The 20,209-nt window shown below is 42.9% G+C and overlaps 1 protein-coding gene across 4 annotated transcripts in view; it reads right to left on the bottom strand.

Moving 5' to 3' along the window:
* LOC115401080 (Down syndrome cell adhesion molecule-like protein 1 homolog) overlaps positions 1–20,209 on the bottom strand; it is a 93,748-nt gene that overhangs the window by 18,938 nt on the left and 54,601 nt on the right. For 2 of the 4 annotated variants that reach the window (XM_030109247.1, XM_030109244.1), the window contains exons 3-17: positions 19,420–19,566; positions 19,048–19,326; positions 17,789–18,064; positions 17,159–17,458; positions 11,672–11,814; positions 10,428–10,557; positions 8,439–8,717; positions 6,722–6,850; positions 6,407–6,586; positions 4,780–4,985; positions 3,853–3,949; positions 3,549–3,677; positions 2,986–3,153; positions 2,675–2,745; positions 1,744–1,984 (exon numbers count right to left, since the gene is read on the bottom strand). In XM_030109247.1, the coding sequence (XP_029965107.1) occupies positions 1,744–1,984; positions 2,675–2,745; positions 2,986–3,153; positions 3,549–3,677; positions 3,853–3,949; positions 4,780–4,985; positions 6,407–6,586; positions 6,722–6,850; positions 8,439–8,717; positions 10,428–10,557; positions 11,672–11,814; positions 17,159–17,458; positions 17,789–18,064; positions 19,048–19,326; positions 19,420–19,566 (2,775 nt within the window). Of the gene's footprint in view, positions 1–1,743; positions 1,985–2,674; positions 2,746–2,985; positions 3,154–3,548; positions 3,678–3,852; positions 3,950–4,779; positions 4,986–6,406; positions 6,587–6,721; positions 6,851–8,438; positions 8,718–10,427; positions 10,558–11,671; positions 11,815–17,158; positions 17,459–17,788; positions 18,065–19,047; positions 19,327–19,419; positions 19,567–20,209 lie in introns of those variants that run through there. The other 2 variants (XM_030109245.1, XM_030109246.1) reach the window with 2 other exon arrangements.

Genomic DNA, 20,209 nt, shown 5'->3' with positions numbered 1-20,209 from the left:
GTGTTGGTGTGTGTGACATTAGTTCTGATAAACGTGTTACTATTGCCTTGAAAACTCAAGCGATTCCTACTGACAATCACTTCATGGCAGTTTTTTTTTTTGTTGTTGTCTTCAATCTGTCGTTACTCGTTGGTTCTGAATGCTGGTTGGCACGGGGACAGTAAGGCTTCCTGTCCATCGATAAACCCACCCGAGGAGGAGGGCGTGGCAAGGAGACGATGATTTACAGTCAATGAGACAGGCACTCAAATGAGTGAACCTCAAGAGCGTGAAAATGATGCTGCTGAGATCTGACATTTGAGCATTTCATGAAGACACACAACACTGCAATGGCTGCGTGGGAAAAGAAAGTAAATACCATGTAACCATTTATATCCTGGGAGAGCGCCAAGTGAAAGAAAAACTATAAAGGACACATTGCTGTTTGAAACACAATAAAATTCACATCCAGTATTCATGAATACTTTTTTTTTTTTGTGTGAATTTGGAATGTACCGATGCAATAATAGAGGAATTAATCAAAATAAACACTTTAATTGTTGCCTAATACTATTTTTCGAGAGAGAACAACACCAGCTGTGAGTAATATGCAATAATGAAATGGAGATTTGACATGGATGGAAAAGTACTAGTTTTCGTGGAGCATCCAGATTATTTGGTCCACACTAAAAATGAAAGAGTGGACTGAAGGGTTCTTCTTTAAAGATTAACGTATTCCAATCACAATTCTGTTAATCTTTTGGGTTTTCTTGAGTGTTTAACAGTAAATGAAAGCCTCGTGATCAGAAAATATAACTTTAAGATAAAAAATAAAATGAAAAACCTCATGATTTGTTTGATCCACAACCTCAATTTAATCTAGGCAGTTCATTGTGGCACTGCTTCAAACCAGAGCTTCCAATGACTTTAACCCAACATACAGCTGGTTTACAGAATGAAAAGTTGTAAAATATTCTCATTTTTCCAGTCAGGAGACACGAATAAAGCAGGAATTCTAAGAAGCTTTTTATTAAGTAAGAACATTACTATGTTTTTGATTTAGCTTTAAAAGAATAAGCAGATCAAGTTTCAAGCTTATAGCTTAAATTTTGTAATGAATCACTGATATATAGATATAAATGAATCTAAAAAAGTTGTACATTTTTTGCATGTTTGCAGAAATATTTCACTTTAAAAAATGGCAAACAGACACTTAATGTCTCATTATGCATATTTTCGAGAAGAAATTCTCTCATGGCAGATGCCTTAAGTGAAAAAAACGAAAATGATGTGCAGCACAGTGTAGGTGAAGAAGAATTTTTTCACTCTCTGAAAGGGCTTTTAGTCTCTCAATTCTCTCAGCGCTGCTGAATGGGCACTGTGTCTATGAGACTATGTGTGTCCTTGGTACTTGGTAAGAAGCATTTGAATTCCAGCAGCCAGCCTTCATTCTTGTTGAAAGAGGAGAAAGAATGTAGTAATTTTAGGTTGCAAAGCATGGCCTGATTTGACAGAGAGATCAGACGGTGAGAAAACAAAAAGAACAATGGCAGGAGAAAAGTGCAGTAGCTGCGGATCAGAGCGAGAGCAGACAGAGGGTGAGATTTGACGGGACTGACAGCTTCCTCTTCCACTGCACGTAATGCTCCGTGCTGTTCTGCTCGCTCCCTCATCGCTGCTGGTCACACACTTACACCACACCGAAACTGGTACACTCATTGAGAGACCGTTAACTCTCTTTCCACAGTTTGCTGTGATCCTCACCGTCTTCCAGGGTTGTAGCGTTGATCTCCGAGCTGGAAGGCCCGGTGCCGGCTCTATTGAAGGCCTGGACAACCACGCCGTACTGGGCAAACTTTTTCAGATTGTCCAGAGTGTAGACCTCGCTGTCTCCAGTCGCTTTCATCTCCACAATGCTGTACTGGCCGTTGCTGCCCGGGCCGTTTTCTCTGTATCCGATCTGGTAACCTCGGATTACGCCATTCTGCAGCTCCTTCCTGGGCGCCTGCCGAGTCAAAGACAAGAGAAGAAGATGGACGACTCGAGTTTGAACCATACCATGTAGTGATTTTGGCCTGAATTGTGGATAAAAAACAAGAATTTTGGATTTCGATGCTCTCAAATTAAAATATTTGGAAAGTGTTCCTATATGTATTCTGTTACTGTAATAACAGTAACACGTGGTTTTGCAATACGACTAATTTTAATTTTATCTCATCTTCATTACCCTTGAAAGAAGCTTCAAAACAAATATAAGGTCAGCTCACAAATCTTTGATCCATTAAAACACACCCATGACTGGTATATAAATGTGTTTTTCATCCTGTTCTGACATTATATTCAATAAATTAAAGGGTGCGAAAGGATTGTGTCACTCCGGCTGTACCGAGTCTACTCTTTGCAGGTTTTTACTGTGTTTGTGTGTGATTAGACTGACTTTTAAAGATCGGTGAGTTTTTGGAATAGACTTTCTTTCACGATAATTGTCTTTATTGTATCATGATTTCATAACAAATTTAAAGAAAAAAGCAACGCTAAATTAAAGCATCGCCAGACGGCTGCAAGTTCCTCCTTGAAGCTTTCTAAAGAATTCCCATACCGCCCTTTGAAAAACTGAAGCTTTACAGAGAGAATTATAAATCAGGCCAACAAAATGGTTCTCAAAAGCATCTTTAAAGAAGTTCATGTCTGTCACCTTCCAGGTGACTCTGATACTCTGAGAGGTCACCGGCTGCAGGATCACATCCATCGGAGGACCATCAGGCTCTACAGAGGACAGCAAAGACATTTTACCGATGTCAGATGAAAATTTTCTGGCTTTCATATTACATATGAAAATATTCCGCCTTTTTTTTCCTCCCAGGTTTGCAAAGACAGCCATTCAATACAAAATGCTCAAGGACAGATGCCAGTGTAATCAGCACAGACTCTAATTACGAATACTCAAATAAGGTAAAATGTTCCCCTGCATTCATGAGTGAAAAGCAGTCTTGTCAGGAGACTTACGCGCTTCCTCCGTGCTGATGGTGAGCTCCTTGCTGGCCTCGCTCTTCCCTATGGCGTTGTAGGAGTACATGCGGATGCTGTAGACGGACGCTGGGTGGAGGTCCACGATGTTGGCCTGATTGTTGGTGGGAGAGATGTTTCGAGTGGCGTGCTTCAGCTCCCAGGAATCTGTCAAGGAAGAAAACAGGGACACAGTCACAGTGACAAAAATATGAGTCATATTTTTTTTCAGGTACATTATTTCAGCCATTCATATGTACAATTTACAAAAACTAATGGAATGGTGCGGAATTTAAAATTACTACTGAGCATGCACATATTATACATTATCATTGAAAGCTTTTGGTCTGCAAATATTATATACACTTCACTATCATGGTGTAATTTTATGCAACATTATGAGAAATATATACTTAATACAGCCAGATTAAATCAAATGACTGCTACTGAGGATGCAACTGAATGCTGAATTGAAAAAAAGACTTTTTATAGCAACAGTACTACTTGTAACTGAGTAATCCGACTGTAGTCGTGGAACTTCGACACCATACCAACAGACTTACCCGTCTTGTTTTTGTATTCAATATCGTAGGAGGTAATGACGCTGTTTCCATCAAATCTTTGCGTCCATCTGAGATTCATGCTTCGATCTTTCACTTCTCGCACCTCCAACTCCGGAGGGTCTGGAGGCTCTGCAGGTTTAAAAGACACACGGTTCACAAAGAGGCAACAAAAACGAGGTGACAGAAACAGCAAAAGAGAGATACGCTTGGATGTAAAGAGCGAAGACTGGAGGTTTTTTTTCCTGCATTTTATCAATTTTAAGAGGAGATAGTACAGTGCAGGCATTTGCACATGAATGGTTACCTTGCACGGTGAGCTGGATGAGGCCTCGTCCTTCTCCGTAAGAGTTGATGGCATGACAGGAGAAAAAGACTGAATCCTCACGCTCTGCTGGCTTCAACTAAAGAGCGAAAGGTAAAAAGAGAAATGTCAAAGAGACAAACAACTCTATCTTTGCGCGGGGAAATTGTGTAAAGCGCACAGCTTTGTGATGGAGAAGTGCCTCCTGGAGAATATTTTTCCTACACACTATCTGAGTTGTTCTGACATCTCGGCGTTACATGGAGCTGTATAAGTAAGCAAACGCCACCATTCAGGTGATACGCCATACGCCCAGCAGCCTATGCACTTCCTCAACAAATATTCAGCGCATTTCATGAGACATTTGACTTATCCTTGAAGACATGGAGTAATTTACATTACTCCTATCCTACATTTTTAATTATTCATTTTTTTAAAGTCAGTATAAATGAGTGACATTGGAATTATCTGAGAAATTTCCTTCTAGACTTAAACAGATATCAGAGTGGTGAGTTATAAATGAGACAATGACAGGACATCCTCAGCACTCACTTCGCTGCATTACAAATGCTCATTTTTATCCTCTCAAAAATGCTGCTCCACACGGCTGTGTGCAACATTTCTATCTATGGTTGTCATTTAATCGAATCTTTTTTTTTTCCAGCGTGAGTCAGTGTCAGTATGAGGGCGCCACACAGGTGTCAAACAATTAGCTAAACTGATTGGCCTTGATTGGTGCCTGCCCTTGAACAACCTTTAGCTTGTGTTTCATACAAGATTAAAAGTCCAAACAGAAAAAAAGGAAAAGAAAAGTAAAGAGAAACCCAAAGAAAGAAAATAAAGAACAATTTATCGCCTGAGAAAGAGTCACAAACTCACTGCTGTCTGATTTCATCAACAACATAATCTGAAACACGTGAGTGTTCTTACCTTGAGTGTAGACAACACCTCGTCCGTCTTTTCGTTGGGACTCGTGGTAATTGAGTAGCGGGGGTTGCGGTCAGGGTCAATGACTGTGTCGCCTCTTTCCCAGCGGATGATGATAGGCCATTCTCCCCTGGCCGTGCAGTTCAGCTCCTTCACATGACCCTTCTTAGCCATGGTGGTGTTTGGGTGGCTGGTGATCATTGCAGGGACTGGAAGGAGAAGGGAAATGGAGTGTGAGATGAAGAAAAGGTGAGAACAAATAGAGCGGAGCAGGGAGAAATAGTAACGGTAAACAGATTGATGAGAGGGATGTGAGACGACAGAGGTGGGTGAAAGAAGGGGAGAAGCAGGAAAATGAACTGTAAGATGATACTAAATAGAGTTAAAGCAAAAAAAAGAAAGAAAGAAAAGAAAAGTCAAAGTGTGAAGAGGAGGGTAGGATAATGGGAACTTAAAAAGCTGGAGTTTCAAATAGCCAAGTTCCATTGCAGTGGAGTAATGAAGAGCTGTGGTCAATGAGGTAAAGTCAATAAAGCTCTTTTCTCATTCTCCAATAGTTAACATTGGGGTCTAGGTGAATGAAGAGGCAAAAACGATACACTCCACCTTTCGTGTTCACTCTATACACAAAATCCCTCGCACGCTCAATCTTCTTTGTCCAGGACACACAAACGCACGGGCTTGCGAGCACGCACACACAATATCGATCCGAGGAGGGTTCTGCTGTTTTGTTTTCATCACTTATTCATCTCACCCTCCCTCTCTTCCTCTTTTCCTCCCTCTCCGCTGAGCGAAACAGACAGAATTGAGGGAGGCAGAGGAGAGGAACGGTTCAATCAATAACACTAACACTAGAAGGAAAGAGAGAGCGCGCAAGAGCGGGGCGGCCCTTTGATAGCGAAACACGGTGAAACTAGTGGATTTGTGTACGGCTTGTTTTACGGGTCCGTGTCTACAAGTGTCAAAAAGATTTCAGGTTATGTGATTAAAGGCGGTTTGTTGGGTCAATGTACTGCATGCTGCAGAAATATCCCAACCTCAAATAACTGCTGCTGTGTGTGTGTGTGTGTGTGTGTCTGTGCGTATTGCTCAGTGCATGCATACACATTTTCACATTGCATTAGACAAGAGTCTTGCTGACAACAAGGGCGGTGTGGAGCAATTGATTGCAGATAATGATTAAGCTCAAAGTCTTTTTGATTGTCTGTGGACAGATCCCAGGTGTCAAAAGATCAATTGTTGGCCGGTTTGCTTTCTCACAACCCATCACACACACGCACGCACGCATGCACACACACACACACACACACACACACACACACACACACACACACACACACACACACACACACACACACACCCTTCCCTTCCTCCTGCTGTTTCACTTTCAGGTCCATGGTCACCTTTCACAGTGCACGTGTGTGTGTGTGCGTGTGTGTGTGTGTGTGTTCACGCCAGCAGGGAGAGCACTGCGAGCTGGCTCGTTGGTTTGACACAGCCAGTAAGTATGTGTGCATGAAGACTGATAAGCAGGGGCAGCAGAGCGGCGTAGATGGGCCTCGCTGCAGTCTTACACGCAGTGAAAAACTCCGACCCTGCAGCATCAGTCTCTCCTGGTCGGCGTACTCACTCTTCACTGTGAGGACCATGCTCTTGCTGATGTCCGAGCCGACCCCGTTGGAGGCCTGGCAGAGGTAGAAGCCGCGATCCTCTTCCAGAACATGTCTGATAAGTAGAGAGCCGTTACCCATGATCTGAATTCGGCCGGTGAGAGGCACAGGGTGGTACTGCTGAGGGTTTCCGATGCCCGCTGGACAGAAAGAGAGAGCCGAAAAAGACTGGTTAAACTTTGCGCTGTGTGGACGTGTGGATGCAACAATGGGCAGAAACAAGTTGACAAACACATCATAGGTGTAAGATAAAAGATGACAGGTTGGTCATGTACCTAGTGCACCTTTGGCGTGCTTCCACATGACCTTAGGAGGAGGGTATCCATCTACAGAACAATTCAGGATCCCTGCCTTCCCATAGATCCCATCCTGGTTGTTGGGCTGAACCACAAACCGAGGAGGCACTGCAGACAGGAGAGAGGGAGGCTTCAACACAGCAGAATTCAACCATATCGAGGCAAGAAGCGTCAACAGAAGAGTTACTGTAGATATTTATTGCGACTTCACATAGTGTAGATTACTATTGATAACATTTGAGTGAGACCATGAAGTTCAGGTTAGAAAGAAATCGTGCAACTCAGTGATACACAGTGTAGATAAATTAGTGGATTTTGTGGATAGTAAGAGCATAAAGTTTAGTATTGATCACTTTACCCAGTTTATGAGTTGGGTATATGGAGTTCATTTTAGTTGAACTGCATTTGTTGATATTATTATTACTATTATCACATTTTCAACAGTGCTTTGAGCAAACTGTGAAGAAAATTCAAACTTACAAATAATGCAAACGAACTTCATAAGCGTAACAAGAAACTTTAACAACATGTGCAGAGTTAAATAACAGCTACTTTAAGCTGAACTGAAGTAATTATAGTTTATTAATCCCCTTGGGGAAATTCTGTTTCCACATTGACCAATCTTATTTCCAGGGCGTGGAGGTGCTGACACATCACGGCGCTCCAGGGAACTGATGGGGGTCAAAGGTCTTTTCCAGGGAGCCACAGTGGTGACACATGAGCTGTAGGATTTAAATCACAAGTCCACTTCTCTAACCTCTCGGCCACCATATCCCATAAGAAAGATTCATCTGTGCTTAACTTTGAGACTTCATATGGCCTTTTAACAATAAATTAAAATAGTGTTTTCTTCTGAGTGAGGTTTCTCATTAGTCCAGACAAAAGAGGTGTCTGAGGGAAATGACAACTCTGTCTTGAAAAAAATTCAAATCTAAAACAGATTAGTATACTTATTTCAACTGGCCATCAGTAACAATAACATTTACAGTAAAAAAAAAAAAAATAAATAAATAACGAAGGTGCATCTCGATACAGGTGCTAAAATGAAATGATATGAGGGCTCTTGTGCAAAATATAAACAGATCATCGCAGATGGTCCCTGACCTTTCTCCTGGAGTTCCTGGTTCTGTTGGCTGTGTTACATCTAGAGTCTCTATTTGCCATTCAAATTCTGCCATAGCAGATTAGTTGATGAATTTAGACTTCAAGGCAATACAATAAACATTACTGCATGGTTTGTTTCACAATCCCAAGTTAGCATCAACAAGGAAGCTGACCACTCATTTTGGGAAAACAATTTATCTGTAATAGCATTCCTCCAATGAACAGTTTGTTCTTTTTTTGTCTATTCTGTCTAGTTTTTAGATATATCACAGCCATACGGAGGTTAAATTGATGGGCTCATGTTTTTGTGATCAACATTTCGTTCCCCCATTCCCAGGTTGTTTTGCTGAAAACAAGATAACGTGAAAACATATATGATTGTTGACTTATTCTTAGTTCCAATTTATCATTTAACAGAACTGAATTTCACTATGGAATGCATTCTAAACTTTGTGTGCCAAACTGCTGAACAAAACTGTAAACTTCTGTCCAATCTTCTCCATGGAAAAGAATCTTTTAACTGATTGCCGGACCATTCTCCGCAGACCACTTTGACCTCCGAGTCGTCCTGGCTCTTCTCTTCTCGTCTCACCTGTGACTGTGAGCTGCCTCTCTGTGCTGACAGTGGCAGCGTCGTTGCTGGCGATGCAGGTGTAGTTGCCGTTGTGTTTGAGGGACACCTTGGATATCTGGAGGGAGCTCATGAACTCTTTTGTGTCGATGGTGATGCCCGAGGAAGGCACAATCTCCTGGCCATCCTTACGCCATGTGATACGGATGGGCATGTCTCCGGACGACACCACGCAGGCGATGTACATCAATTTACCGATGGACGTCGGCGGAAAGTCGAATGGCTGGATCAGTGGGGGAACTGAGAGAGGTGGAGGAAGACATGAAGGAGGCGTGAGAGTTAGGCAACATAAGACGTACAGAGAAGGAGTTAATTGAGCAGTTTTAGGGATAAAGCAAAAGGAAAATCGTGAAATATTAAAATGTAAGTGAAAGAGACAGAAGAGGCAGATCAGGTTTGAGAAAATAAATGATGAGGATGTGAGTGGGAGGGAGAAAAGGCAAGGACAGAGAAAAAGGCAAGGACAGGCAACGGGGTGAAACAAAGGCCAGATAGATAGAAGTGAAAGAGGGAATGGAAATAAAGAAAAAAAGCAATGAATGAAAACAGTTTGAGGGATGTTTAAATGAGTGGGGTGAACAAGAGGTGAGGAAAAAGGTTTGAGGTGGATATGAATAAATGAAGGAGAAAGAAAAGAAAGCAAGTCAGATGAGAAGACAGGCATAAATATGAGGAGATGTATGGTTTTGAAGATTCGGGGGCATTGAGAGGACACGGGGTGGGAAAATGAGTGACGAAGGAAAGGAGGAGAAACACTGTTAAATTTCTGTATGGAGGGCAAACTTGACAGTTTCACCTGACAGTCTGATTGGTGGGATCACGCTTCTTTTTTTGTATTTGACTTCAAGGGGATCAGAACGATGACATGTTGGGCCTGGACTCACAAAGCTCCCTCACCGCTGCAGCCTGCCCTACTAGCCCACTACCCACTCTGCAGCCGTCTGCGCCCGGAACCAAACCCTCCACCCCACCCTGCCCTGCTAAAGCCAGCCCATAATAGCTGCTCTAATTAGAGACCCATCCATAGGGGAAAGAACAGTGTTGCCATGGATACCGGCAGAGGTGATGGGGGTGGTTTGGAGTGGGGGCTGAGGGGAGGTTGGTGCTGGTGCTGGTGGTGGAGGGGTTACTGCTGAGACATCTGGGGGATTTAATCTGGGCCTCGTTAAAATTCATCTAATTAAATCAGAGACATGACGAGCGCACATCCATACAAGCACATACCGACACCCCGCACGCAGCAAATGAACACGCATGTGCACATGCACGCACAAATACTTGTACAGTCACGTGTGTGTGAGCGCGCGCGCGCGCGCAACACACATGACGAGCGCAGCAGATTTCACACATCATGCTAACGTCAGGCCCAGATACACACACTCCTCACACTCGACATCTTCCTAAAACAAACATGTCATAGCACCGCCGCCGAGAACAGAGCGGAATACACAAGGTGACATGCAGAATACACACAACACACACGGTTTGCCATTCACACACACACACGCACACACACACACACATATATGCATGAGTAAGGCATGCACACACAATAATCTTATACAATAGCACTCTCCTACTCTGTGTAATTGCTGAGTGGTTGAAAGCTCGCACCAGGCCTCTCCGCCCCTTAATCAGGGGTTATTAGAGGCAATGCATACAGCTTTGTTCTTTCTTCTCCCTCTGTTACACTCACACCATTTTGCTCGAACTAGTATTACTCACTTCTCATCGCTTTTACAACCACTCTATTTGGCATTCATAATTTTTGGATTGTGACATGATGAAACACAGCGAGAGTCATTTAATTTGTGGTTACTCAACATCATTTGACGTTAGTTTTATACTAATTTATTGCACAGGCCCCACGGAGACAGGAGAGATTTTCATCTCTCTCTTGTTTTTGATAAATAAAACCCAGCCGTGAGTGAAAAACTGTGCGCGACTGACCTTTGACAGTGACATAAACAGTCTGTGTGATGAATAGCTGTGGTTGGATCAGCACACTGCACACATAGGCCCCTTCGTCCATCCCCTTCTGGACGTCGCTGAGTTTTAACGTCCCGTTTTCGTACACGACCTAGGCAGACATCAAGGCCGTTAGAAGCAGGTGTGATTCTGGCTCTCAGTCATCACTTTGATTTAAATAAGACGATTAAATGAGATAAGATCAAAACACGGTGGACATCCAAGTAAAAAAGAAAGTCTTCTGATCTGCTTTGAGTCTTAAATTGTTTCGATTTTGGAAGATTTCAGATTTAATCCAACAGAAGTCTTCTGTGGGCTTTAGTAGCAAGTGGAATTAGGGATTTAAGGCCTTTTTTTCATGGAGTCATCATGGGTGATGGGGACAGTCGGTGGCTTTCATTTTACCCACAAAAACTCTTGTCTGGTTCAGGGATTCGAACCAATAACTTTCAGTCACAAGTTTGTTCGTCTAATCTTTAGACCAACACCATTCAAGTCACTGGTTCTCATCACAATGACGGCATATTGCTTCTCATATGTTGATAATGAGTCATAAAAATTTAATGTATTTCAAGATATCGCATGTACAATGTATCTGTGATTTTGACGAACAACCATTTCATTATTACGATATCAGTGTGTGCTGGTAATTCTTTTTAAAAAGAACTGTAAACACTATTCATGCTTTGAATATTCAAATGTTTTGACATGTATTTTAAAAATAGTCACAGATAAAAGCATCCAAAACTGCTCAAAGACCCCATAATTGATGTCAGGTATCAGCTACAAACTTTCCAAAGTAAAAGAGAAGGAAACATCAACACATTTTTATGTTATGAGGAATTTTAAGATCATCTCTGATAAGCAAGTTCATCTAAAGTTACAAAACAATGCAAAGGATTTTTTTTTCACAATTTGATTAAAAACTGCATTCCACCTTTATTTTACATGGACTTACATATCTTTTCATGACTGATAATCTCATATAGTTAATAAAAATCAGAGGCTATAAAGTTTAACAAATGCTTCAAATCTTTTAGTTCATGTATTATAGGCATAGAAAAAAACAAGGAAACAATTAACCTCTGATGGAATAATAACTTCATCTAATTTGTCGAGGTTTATCTGAATGGTGAGAATAGGGATTGTCGAAACATAACGTACCCGATATGAGATTGAAACACAAACAAACAAACAAACGAAGAAAAAAAAAGATCAAGTTCCACCTGGCGATGATTGTCAGGCAGCAGAAGTCCCTCCTTGTACCAGTTGATTGAGTAATACGGGTAACCAATCACACGGCAGTTTATGAAGGTGTTTCTTCCTGCCACAGCTGTGATGTTTTTCATCGGCCGAATCCTTGGAGGACCTGATGGGAGAGAGAGAGAGAGAGAGAGAGAGAGAGAGAGAGAGAGAGAGAGAGAGAGAGAGAGAGAGAGAGAGAGAGAGAGAGAGAGACGGGGGGGAGATTCAGAGAAAAAAAGAGAAATGGGTTGATCAGAGGAAAAGAGAGAGGAGGAAAAAGAAGATCATTAGTTCATGGTGCCAGAAGTAGGTCGTGGAATTTTAGGAATAAAGAGGAAGGGGTGATCGGGGAGGGGTTTGGGGGGAAGGAGTGGATAGAGGAGGAAAGAAGCATGTGAGGGTGGAAAAAGAGAGAGTTTAGAAAATCCTGCCTCAGTGGTGAAATAAATTGGGCTCGGTATTCGATTTACTTCGACAAGAGAGTTTCATAGATAGTCACCAGGACTGAACATCCCACTTCTGGCATTGTCTTTCAGAACTGTTTGACCACACAGGTGTATTTTTTTTAATGGACTACTAAGTGACATACACAACCACTTAACTATTTCATAAGCTTTCCTTATGATGTATGAACCTGAAAATAAGTCTTAAAAGTTTCCAGTTTAAATAACGCTGAAATGGTACAGATCACACCTTCAGCTCTGTTTTCTCTGGCAACAAACACACTAGTTGAAAGACTGTGGAGCCAGAGGCGGCAGCCCAGCAGGGTTATTACTGACTGGTCACCCAGGACTAAACATGTCCATTTTATTCAATGCTACAGTTTATCTATTTGTTTAAAATCATTTGAAGGTTTACAGTTGATCAGAAGGACTCATGGTTGTATGGATCAACAAGTGTCTTCATATTGCAAACCAAAGCTCATCTTCTTTAACACTTTAATCATGGACAATTTGTAACTGTGTGTTTGCAATGCCCTTGGATTCACTGAGGGGAATATGAATTGCCTTTTCCAAGACTACAGAGTAGCAGACATATTGCCTGCAGTGCAACAACTGCACACGTCTGTCTTTCCTGTCTACGGAAAAACTAAGGAGATACAAGAGCTGCAGCTAAATAGAGCAACAGTGACCACAGATGACCAAGAACTACAAAAATATGATAAAAAATATGATGTAAACCTGACGTGGGTCAATATGAACAGATTTCGTGCCACCAGAAAGAGAATTTGAATTCCACCAACTAATATATGGATGGGAGTTCTCTGGTGACATTCTACTGTTCAAAACCATGCATTTGGGTTTGATTGGTGACTGTTAGATTTCCTGCTGGTGTTATTGTGAATGAGTGTGACTGTCTGTTTCTCTGTACTGATGGGTGGGTGAGTTGTCCAGGGTGTTCCCTGCCTTTGCTTACGGTCAGTTTTATTCTCATTCTGCGTAACCTTAAGGTGGATACATTTTTTTTTAATGGATAGATGTACATCATATTTTCACCGTGACCCACACATGCTCTTAAGGAACATGCAAACTCCACACAGAAAGGCCCACAAGATAAACAGTGGAGATTCTTAGAGCGCTAACCACTACAGTAAGATGCAGCCCCAAAGTTCCTTATTCAAACTTCTACACCGGGCTTTCAAATGAAAAGAATCACATTTAAGACAGCATTTCATCCTTCTAGAAATGTCTGTTCAAATCCAATTTCAGTTTTTGACCTTCAGTTTTAAAACATCTAATGTCCATGTCACCATAAAGAATTGTGAGTTGATCAAAAAAAGAAAATAAATAAAACACTGATGTGACGTTCAATGTGATTTACTTTCCCCCCCCCCCTCATCCAACATCCACCCACCTCCTGCTTTAACTAAGCTCTGGTTGAGAAGGAGCAAATCCCCCTTAAACATGTGGAAAGGCAGGGTGCACTCTGCACAGACCACCAGGTACCACAGAGCAGAGAGACAGACACACACTCACCTTCATGTCTGCAGGCAGTTTCAAAGTGACTAATTAACCTTGAATGTATATTTTTGGACTGTGGGAGGAGACCAGAGTACCTGTAAAAAAAAAACTCACGCTTCTACACAACACAGAAAGGGCAAGCCAGGACTCACACTGAAAATATACCTGCTGTGAGGAGAGAATATTGTGTGCCTCTTATAAGACCATATCATTACTTTTTCTTCATTTTGCCCTAAAAGCCATCGCAATGTATGTTTTTAGAACTCATTCATATTAATTTCCAGTTCAGAGAAAGACTCTTGGCACATAACACCTGATTTCCTTCAAATTGCAAAAAAAAAAAAAAAAAAAAAAAAACATTCTTCAGATGTTACTCTGCTATAATTTTAACACCTCTGCAAAATAAAAAGAAAAAGAAAAAGAAAAAGAAAAAGAGGATGACCTGAACTCAAAGAAACTGAACTAAAATCATGAGTTATATCAGGATTTACTGCAGCAAAATTCTAAATCAAGCTGGAAAATTTAATTTGACACTAAGAGAATCTGAACGCGTACATGAATGCAACAAATGATGCATGTCAAATTCAGCCTTCAGAATCCAGATTCAGTTTCTGGTGGCACAACGTTCACAGTCATCTGTCACCTTTAAAACACGGAGTGTGAAATCTACACAGCCCGGCAGACAAACAACCAAACGGACACAAGATATGTTTATGTGTTTAGCATTATTGCGAGATACTGGAAGCTCTCGCTCAATCCTCCGTCACTTCTTGTGTGACCTTCTCACCATTGTTCATCTGGAACCTTTGTTTTTGTCTCTCCTTCCAGCCCTCCTACCCCCACTTCACTCTGTCTCTTTCCCTCTCCTCCCTTTCGCAGCATGTGCTGAGCTTTGAAGTCGCGGCTTTGACGAGTCAAAGATGTATTATTCAGTAGCACCGTCTCAGGCATACGCGCACACACACACACACACACTCACACACACACGCAGACAGATGCAGATACAGAGACAGTATACACGTGCGGATTACTATGTCTACGTAAACTCATGCATTCACTGCTGGTCTCCCATTGAATAAATTAGTTGAGTGGATCACATTTCAGTCAGTGACTGTTTTTTCCAAGTGTGGATCTGAATGTTTTGTGTGTCTATTGAGCGCAGTTGCCTCAGTTTGTGATGCATGTTGGGTTGAAACTCTCTGGCAGAGGGGTTCATTCTCACGCCGCCGATCGCTCTGGCATGTCCGCCCAGAGCAGACTCGCATGTCACAACTACACAGCTCATCAAAGGACGGAGCAAAGAGAGACAGAGAGGGGAGGAGAGACAGGGAGACGTACAGGCAGCGATACGGGCCTGTCCGTCGATGTCGCTCCACATCTGTCATCGCACATGACAGCAACATCACCAGTCTCTTCACCATCGCTCCCTAACGGACAGTCCTGTCCATCCTTCTTCTCTCATTTCATCTCGTCGGCCTCCCCTCTTCACTCATGCCATCTGCGTCACTCTCCCACTCCCGTCTTGCAGTACATTAAGCTGCAGTCTATTTAGTTGAATGTTTTGTTTGTTTGCAGCGTGTGTAGGACCGTTGTCTACAGGTAGGCCGAGCAGGCAAAGAAGTGTGTGTTTAATGATGTGCGTGTTCATGTCGACAAAACACTTACACAGTGCTACTGTGTAAATGGAACAAAATCACACTATTTGTTGCAAGTTTTGTTTGTAAATCACACCGTGTTGCAATTGTTTTTTTATATAATGGTTAAGAATAAAAGTCTGTGATACACCAGCTTTGAGTTCATTATTGCATTCTGCACGCAACAAAAGAGATTAATTACAGAAAGTCATTCATTAATCACGGTCAAGAGCTTTAATCACGGCCCAGCACTACTCAAAAACTGACACAGTTACAGTTACTAAAGTTTCAGTTTGTTGTTGCCTGTTCTTCAAGTCTTTAATAGAAACAAGTGTTTCCATTTTCTTCTTTCTTTTTCAGTTTTGCTCGCTGAGCTGATTCTTAGCCTGAGCATGAGCAGGAGCTGTCGTCTCGATGACCTCTGTTTACTGAAGGAAGAGGGCCTCATTATTCCTGAACTAAGTCCTCCTGACAGCAACATTAAAGATTTAGATATCAACAGTGGCTGTGATGCATTCCCAGCTCTAATTAAACATGATCTTAGCTTTAACAGAGCTGTGTACTGCGCTGTCTGCATGTTGCTAGTCACCTCAGTTATTTTGTTGTGGTTTCTTCTGGTCATCGTTCATACATAGATCTGTTTCTTTCAGGTAACATGAGATCCCAGATGAGTGTGACCAACTGGAAGCTGTAGTTTTTAAGGAGGGCATTAAGATGTGACCTGTCATATTATTAGATTTATATCCTAGTTGATTTCATAGTGTTTAATTTGTCCCCATCCAAAAGACTGCTACCCTTCAAAACATTCCGTTTCATGATTTCTCCTTCAAAGCCCATAGAAAAAGAAACTTAAAATTATGAGTCCGTTTCTCCAGTAACGTTCTCTTTTCTTTCCAGAATACAAAATCCCTTCAGAGATTGTGTCCTGACCAGTTATTTCAAGATGAGATCTTCTTCTATGAATGATCAGTTGACCGTAATGTGAGTTGAAATAAATACACCTGGTTGATTTTAAAAATTTCATATGTTTCATTTTTTTAAATTGCAAACGCAATGTGAGTTAAAGACCCGTATCATGCCTTTCTGAGAATGCCAAAGTCACTTACAGTCAATGATAAGCTGTTAAAGTTACTTTTTGAGCAACAAACAAAAAATAGCAAGTAAACATACAACAAACTATGTTTCATTTAGTTTTGTAGCCTCCGTCCGCAATGTATTTTCATTCAATGAAGCTGTTTCCCGTGAAATCAAACTATTCTATATTTTGTGGATTAAATCAAAGACTATGGAGGCAGAAGTGCTGAAATGTTATAATCAGCTGGGTAAGTTTCCATGTCTCATTTGAAACAAGGCATGCTACCACAGATATCATTCTTCAAAAATCAGTACCTGCTCTCAACGTCCTTTGAGGTTTAATCTACCTTTTAATGTCAGAGAGGCTTTTCATACATGCAAAGACCACATTTTAATACTGTGAGGCCTTACTTTGAAGAACTAGATTCCATTTTATATAAATCAAAATTTTAAATGTAATATATTCGCAAAAAAAAGGAAGTTTGGAGAAAAACGGTTGAGGTCAACCTGAACTGGTGGACTCTCCACCCTCTCTTTAAAGAACTACCGAGTAACTGTAAACAAGTGCTAATTTTCAAAAACTAACACAAAAATGCTGATCAATAGCAAACGTACGAAAGATAGACATACAGAACCAAATATACAAAAGGAGAAATAAATTTTAAGAGAAAGTCAAACACAAACAGAGCGATAGATGAAGAGATATAGAAAGATACAGGAGAGGATATTGGTCGGGGTGGGGTAGGGGGCTGGCTGTAAAAAGCCTCTGTATGACTGATATTGAAAAGTAGACAGGCACCTCTTACGTTTATGCGCGCTTGGTACTCAGCACTACCGGCCGAGTTTCGTGCGGCGCACCGATACACTCCTCCATCGCGAATCTGCGGGCTGCTGACGTTGACGTGGCTCACGGTGCTGCCGTCAGAGAGGGTGTACTGGCTGGCCCGGACCCGCGACAGGTCCCGGGCCACCGGCTCGTCGTCCAGGGTCCAGGTGATGGTGGGCGGCGGCGCCCCTTTGGCGGCGCACATCAGGGAGAAGGGTTCGCCCGGGACCACCACCCTCTCGCTGAAGGAGGCGACGATACGGGGCGTGCCGTCTGAAAAACAACCACAAGTCCCGGGAGGTCAGAAACAAAAGTAACGTTTCATCAGCGGTGCGATGGAAGAAGGAATAAAATGAGAAAATAGACACGAACTTAACACCTACTAGACACAAAAATCAGACATCAATGGAAATTTTATGCAGTAAAAATTATGATATTAAGTGGTTTAATCAAAACCTTTGCACCTCTGAAATATTTCCTTTATGTCGTTAATCAAGAGTTCAACACACACTGAGTCATCTCAAACTATTAGATTATGATTGGAAAATTAATTGTTGTGTCACTTATTTCTACATTCATAGTTTATTCGCAAAAATAGCTCACCTTCCAGCAGTATGATGGAGAAGTCCTGGGCAGTCTGTCCTTTGCGTGTAGCAAAGCACTGGTAAGCCCCCGAGTGTCTCTTTTGTGCAGCGGAAATGAAGAGCGTCTCATTGTGAGCCCCCTGGATGGAAAAGTGCTGATCGGGCAGGACCGGTTCCGTGTTTCGGTACCAGGACACGGTAAAGTGTGGGGAACCTTGGACGGCGCAGGAGAGGATGACCGTACTGCTGATCCCCGTCTTCAGGTTCTTGGGGGACAAGGTGACCCTCAGTGGCTCTGGAGGAACGAGGACAAAGTGGAGCAGAGTTAGGAACAAAGGGAAGGAAGTCCCATAAGCAGGGTTAGTTCAAGGCGAAACGCTCGGTGAATGACAGAATTCATTTCGGCATGACACGAAATTTATCTCGGCAAAATACATTTTTGCTTGGCTACGCTGTGTTGGTCGGGCAGCAGAGACACATTTACATGTAGGGAGATTGTGAATTACTTGTCTGTTAAGTTTTCTCTCATTGATTTGTGTGTGAGCGTGCATTTGTGTGCGTGCACGCTAACCAGTAAGAGAATGTAAGACAGGAAGACAGAAAGGGGAGAAAATGTCAGTGAGCAATAAAGCAGCTGGTGTTAAGTGCTGGGGGCTGCTGGATGTGTGCGCGTATAAGTGTCTGTGCGGCAGAGCGCGTGCGCGTGTACGATTTCCTTCATAGGCAAGAAGTGCGCGTACTGTATGTGTGCGTCCAGAGTTGTGCACGCGTGCCACCTTGCATGGCCTGTCAGTGGAGGTTTGCGGACTGTGCAGTGATGTGCCCTGTGGCTGGGCTGCCCGCCGTCCACTAACCTCACTCTTTTACTGACCATCTTCAAATTTTATGTCTCCCTCGCCATTCCTCCCCCCACATCCATGCAGTCTTCTCCGTGCGAGTCGCCTCCTCACATCCATGCAATTAACACACATAGCATTTTAACATTTTAAGATGGTCTATCCTTCCCTGTTTAACGTCCTCTTTAAATGGACTGACAGGCCTGCACGACCACCGCTCTCCTCTGTCACTGTGAGGACGCCCCAGGTTTCAGAGCGCAGTGGGGGAGCGAGCCGTCCCCGCAGATCAAGCTCATACTCATCCCGTCGGGCGGCTGCGTGGCACTTAAACATGTTTGCGTCCTGATGCCACGTTCCTGTCTCTCCTCTGCTCTCCAGCGCTCAGTGTGGGACATCACAGGTTAGGAGAAGCAGCGGCTCTCGCTTCCGCCGATTTACACACCTATAACGTTGAGGTGACCCGTCACCTCTTTGGAGCCGAAGCTGTTGGTGACCTCGCAGATGTAGTTCCCGCTGTCCTCCAGTCTCAGGTCAGAGACGGTGAGGCCGGTGATGCGCCGTGTCCAGCGGGAATCCGCGGGTAACGGCCGGCCATCCTTCAGCCACCGGATGGTGGGGTTCGGGTATCCGGAGGCGACGCAGGGCAGCTCCACGCTGTGCCCCACCTGCACCTCACCGGACTGGAAACTGTCCAGCACTGACGGGGTGGACTCCGTAGGGTCTGTGGACAACAAAGTTCAAACTCATGTTGTCAGTGAGGACAGTGCCAGTCAGCTGCAAGGACAAGTATCTGCCGAGTAACTTGTTGCTTTACCCATAACAGAGAGCCGGGCTCCATTGCTCTGGCGGGTCTCTCCGCTGTACTTGTGCTTTGTGATGCAGCGGTAGGTGGACAGAGCGTCTTCCTTCTGCACTTCTGAGATATACAGGGCGCCAAATGAGGTCAGGAAGAACCGGTTACCTGCAGAGGACAACAGAAGGGGAAAAAAAGCAACATTAGCTACCATGATGAGCATTATAAGCACCTTTCCATAGTTTAAATATCCTTCAACAGAGAGCAGCCAAATAGCCCGATCACAAGGCGTTACGGACGAAACATGAGAACATATTCAGAAAAATTACAAAGAAAAAGGGACGTTTGGATTATACATGTCTTCTAAGGGCACAAGCACAGCACTTAGATGAACACATGGGAGCTTTTAAGAGACTCCATCCCATCCATCTCGTGAGATATACACAATGGAAAAGGACAGATAAGAAAAAGGAAAGAAGAGAGCAGGGAGTTATTGTAGGTGTTAATAATTAATGTGTGTGTGTGTGTGTGTGTGTGTGTGTGTGTGTGTGTGTGTGTGTGTGTGTGTGTGTTATGGTAACAGCAGATTAGCGTCATTTTCATTTCACATCAGTGACTGCTTGGGCTGCTTCTGATTTATCCACATGTCAATAGAGTGTGTGTGTGTGTGTGTGTGTGTGTGTGTGTGTGTGTGTGTGTGTGTGTGTGTGTGTGTGTGTGTGTGTGTGTAAGGGAGAGAGAGAGAGAAGAGGAGAGAGAGAGAAAGGAAAAAAGATGAAGAGAGTGTATTTTGGTGTTTGATTCTTTCCGC

The sequence above is a fragment of the Salarias fasciatus genome, chromosome 14 (genome assembly GCF_902148845.1).
Source record: "Salarias fasciatus chromosome 14, fSalaFa1.1, whole genome shotgun sequence".
NCBI classification, from domain to species: Eukaryota; Metazoa; Chordata; class Actinopteri; order Blenniiformes; family Blenniidae; genus Salarias; species Salarias fasciatus.
The sequence above is the reverse complement of the archived record's forward strand: the minus strand, read 5'-3'. Positions and strand labels throughout refer to the sequence as shown.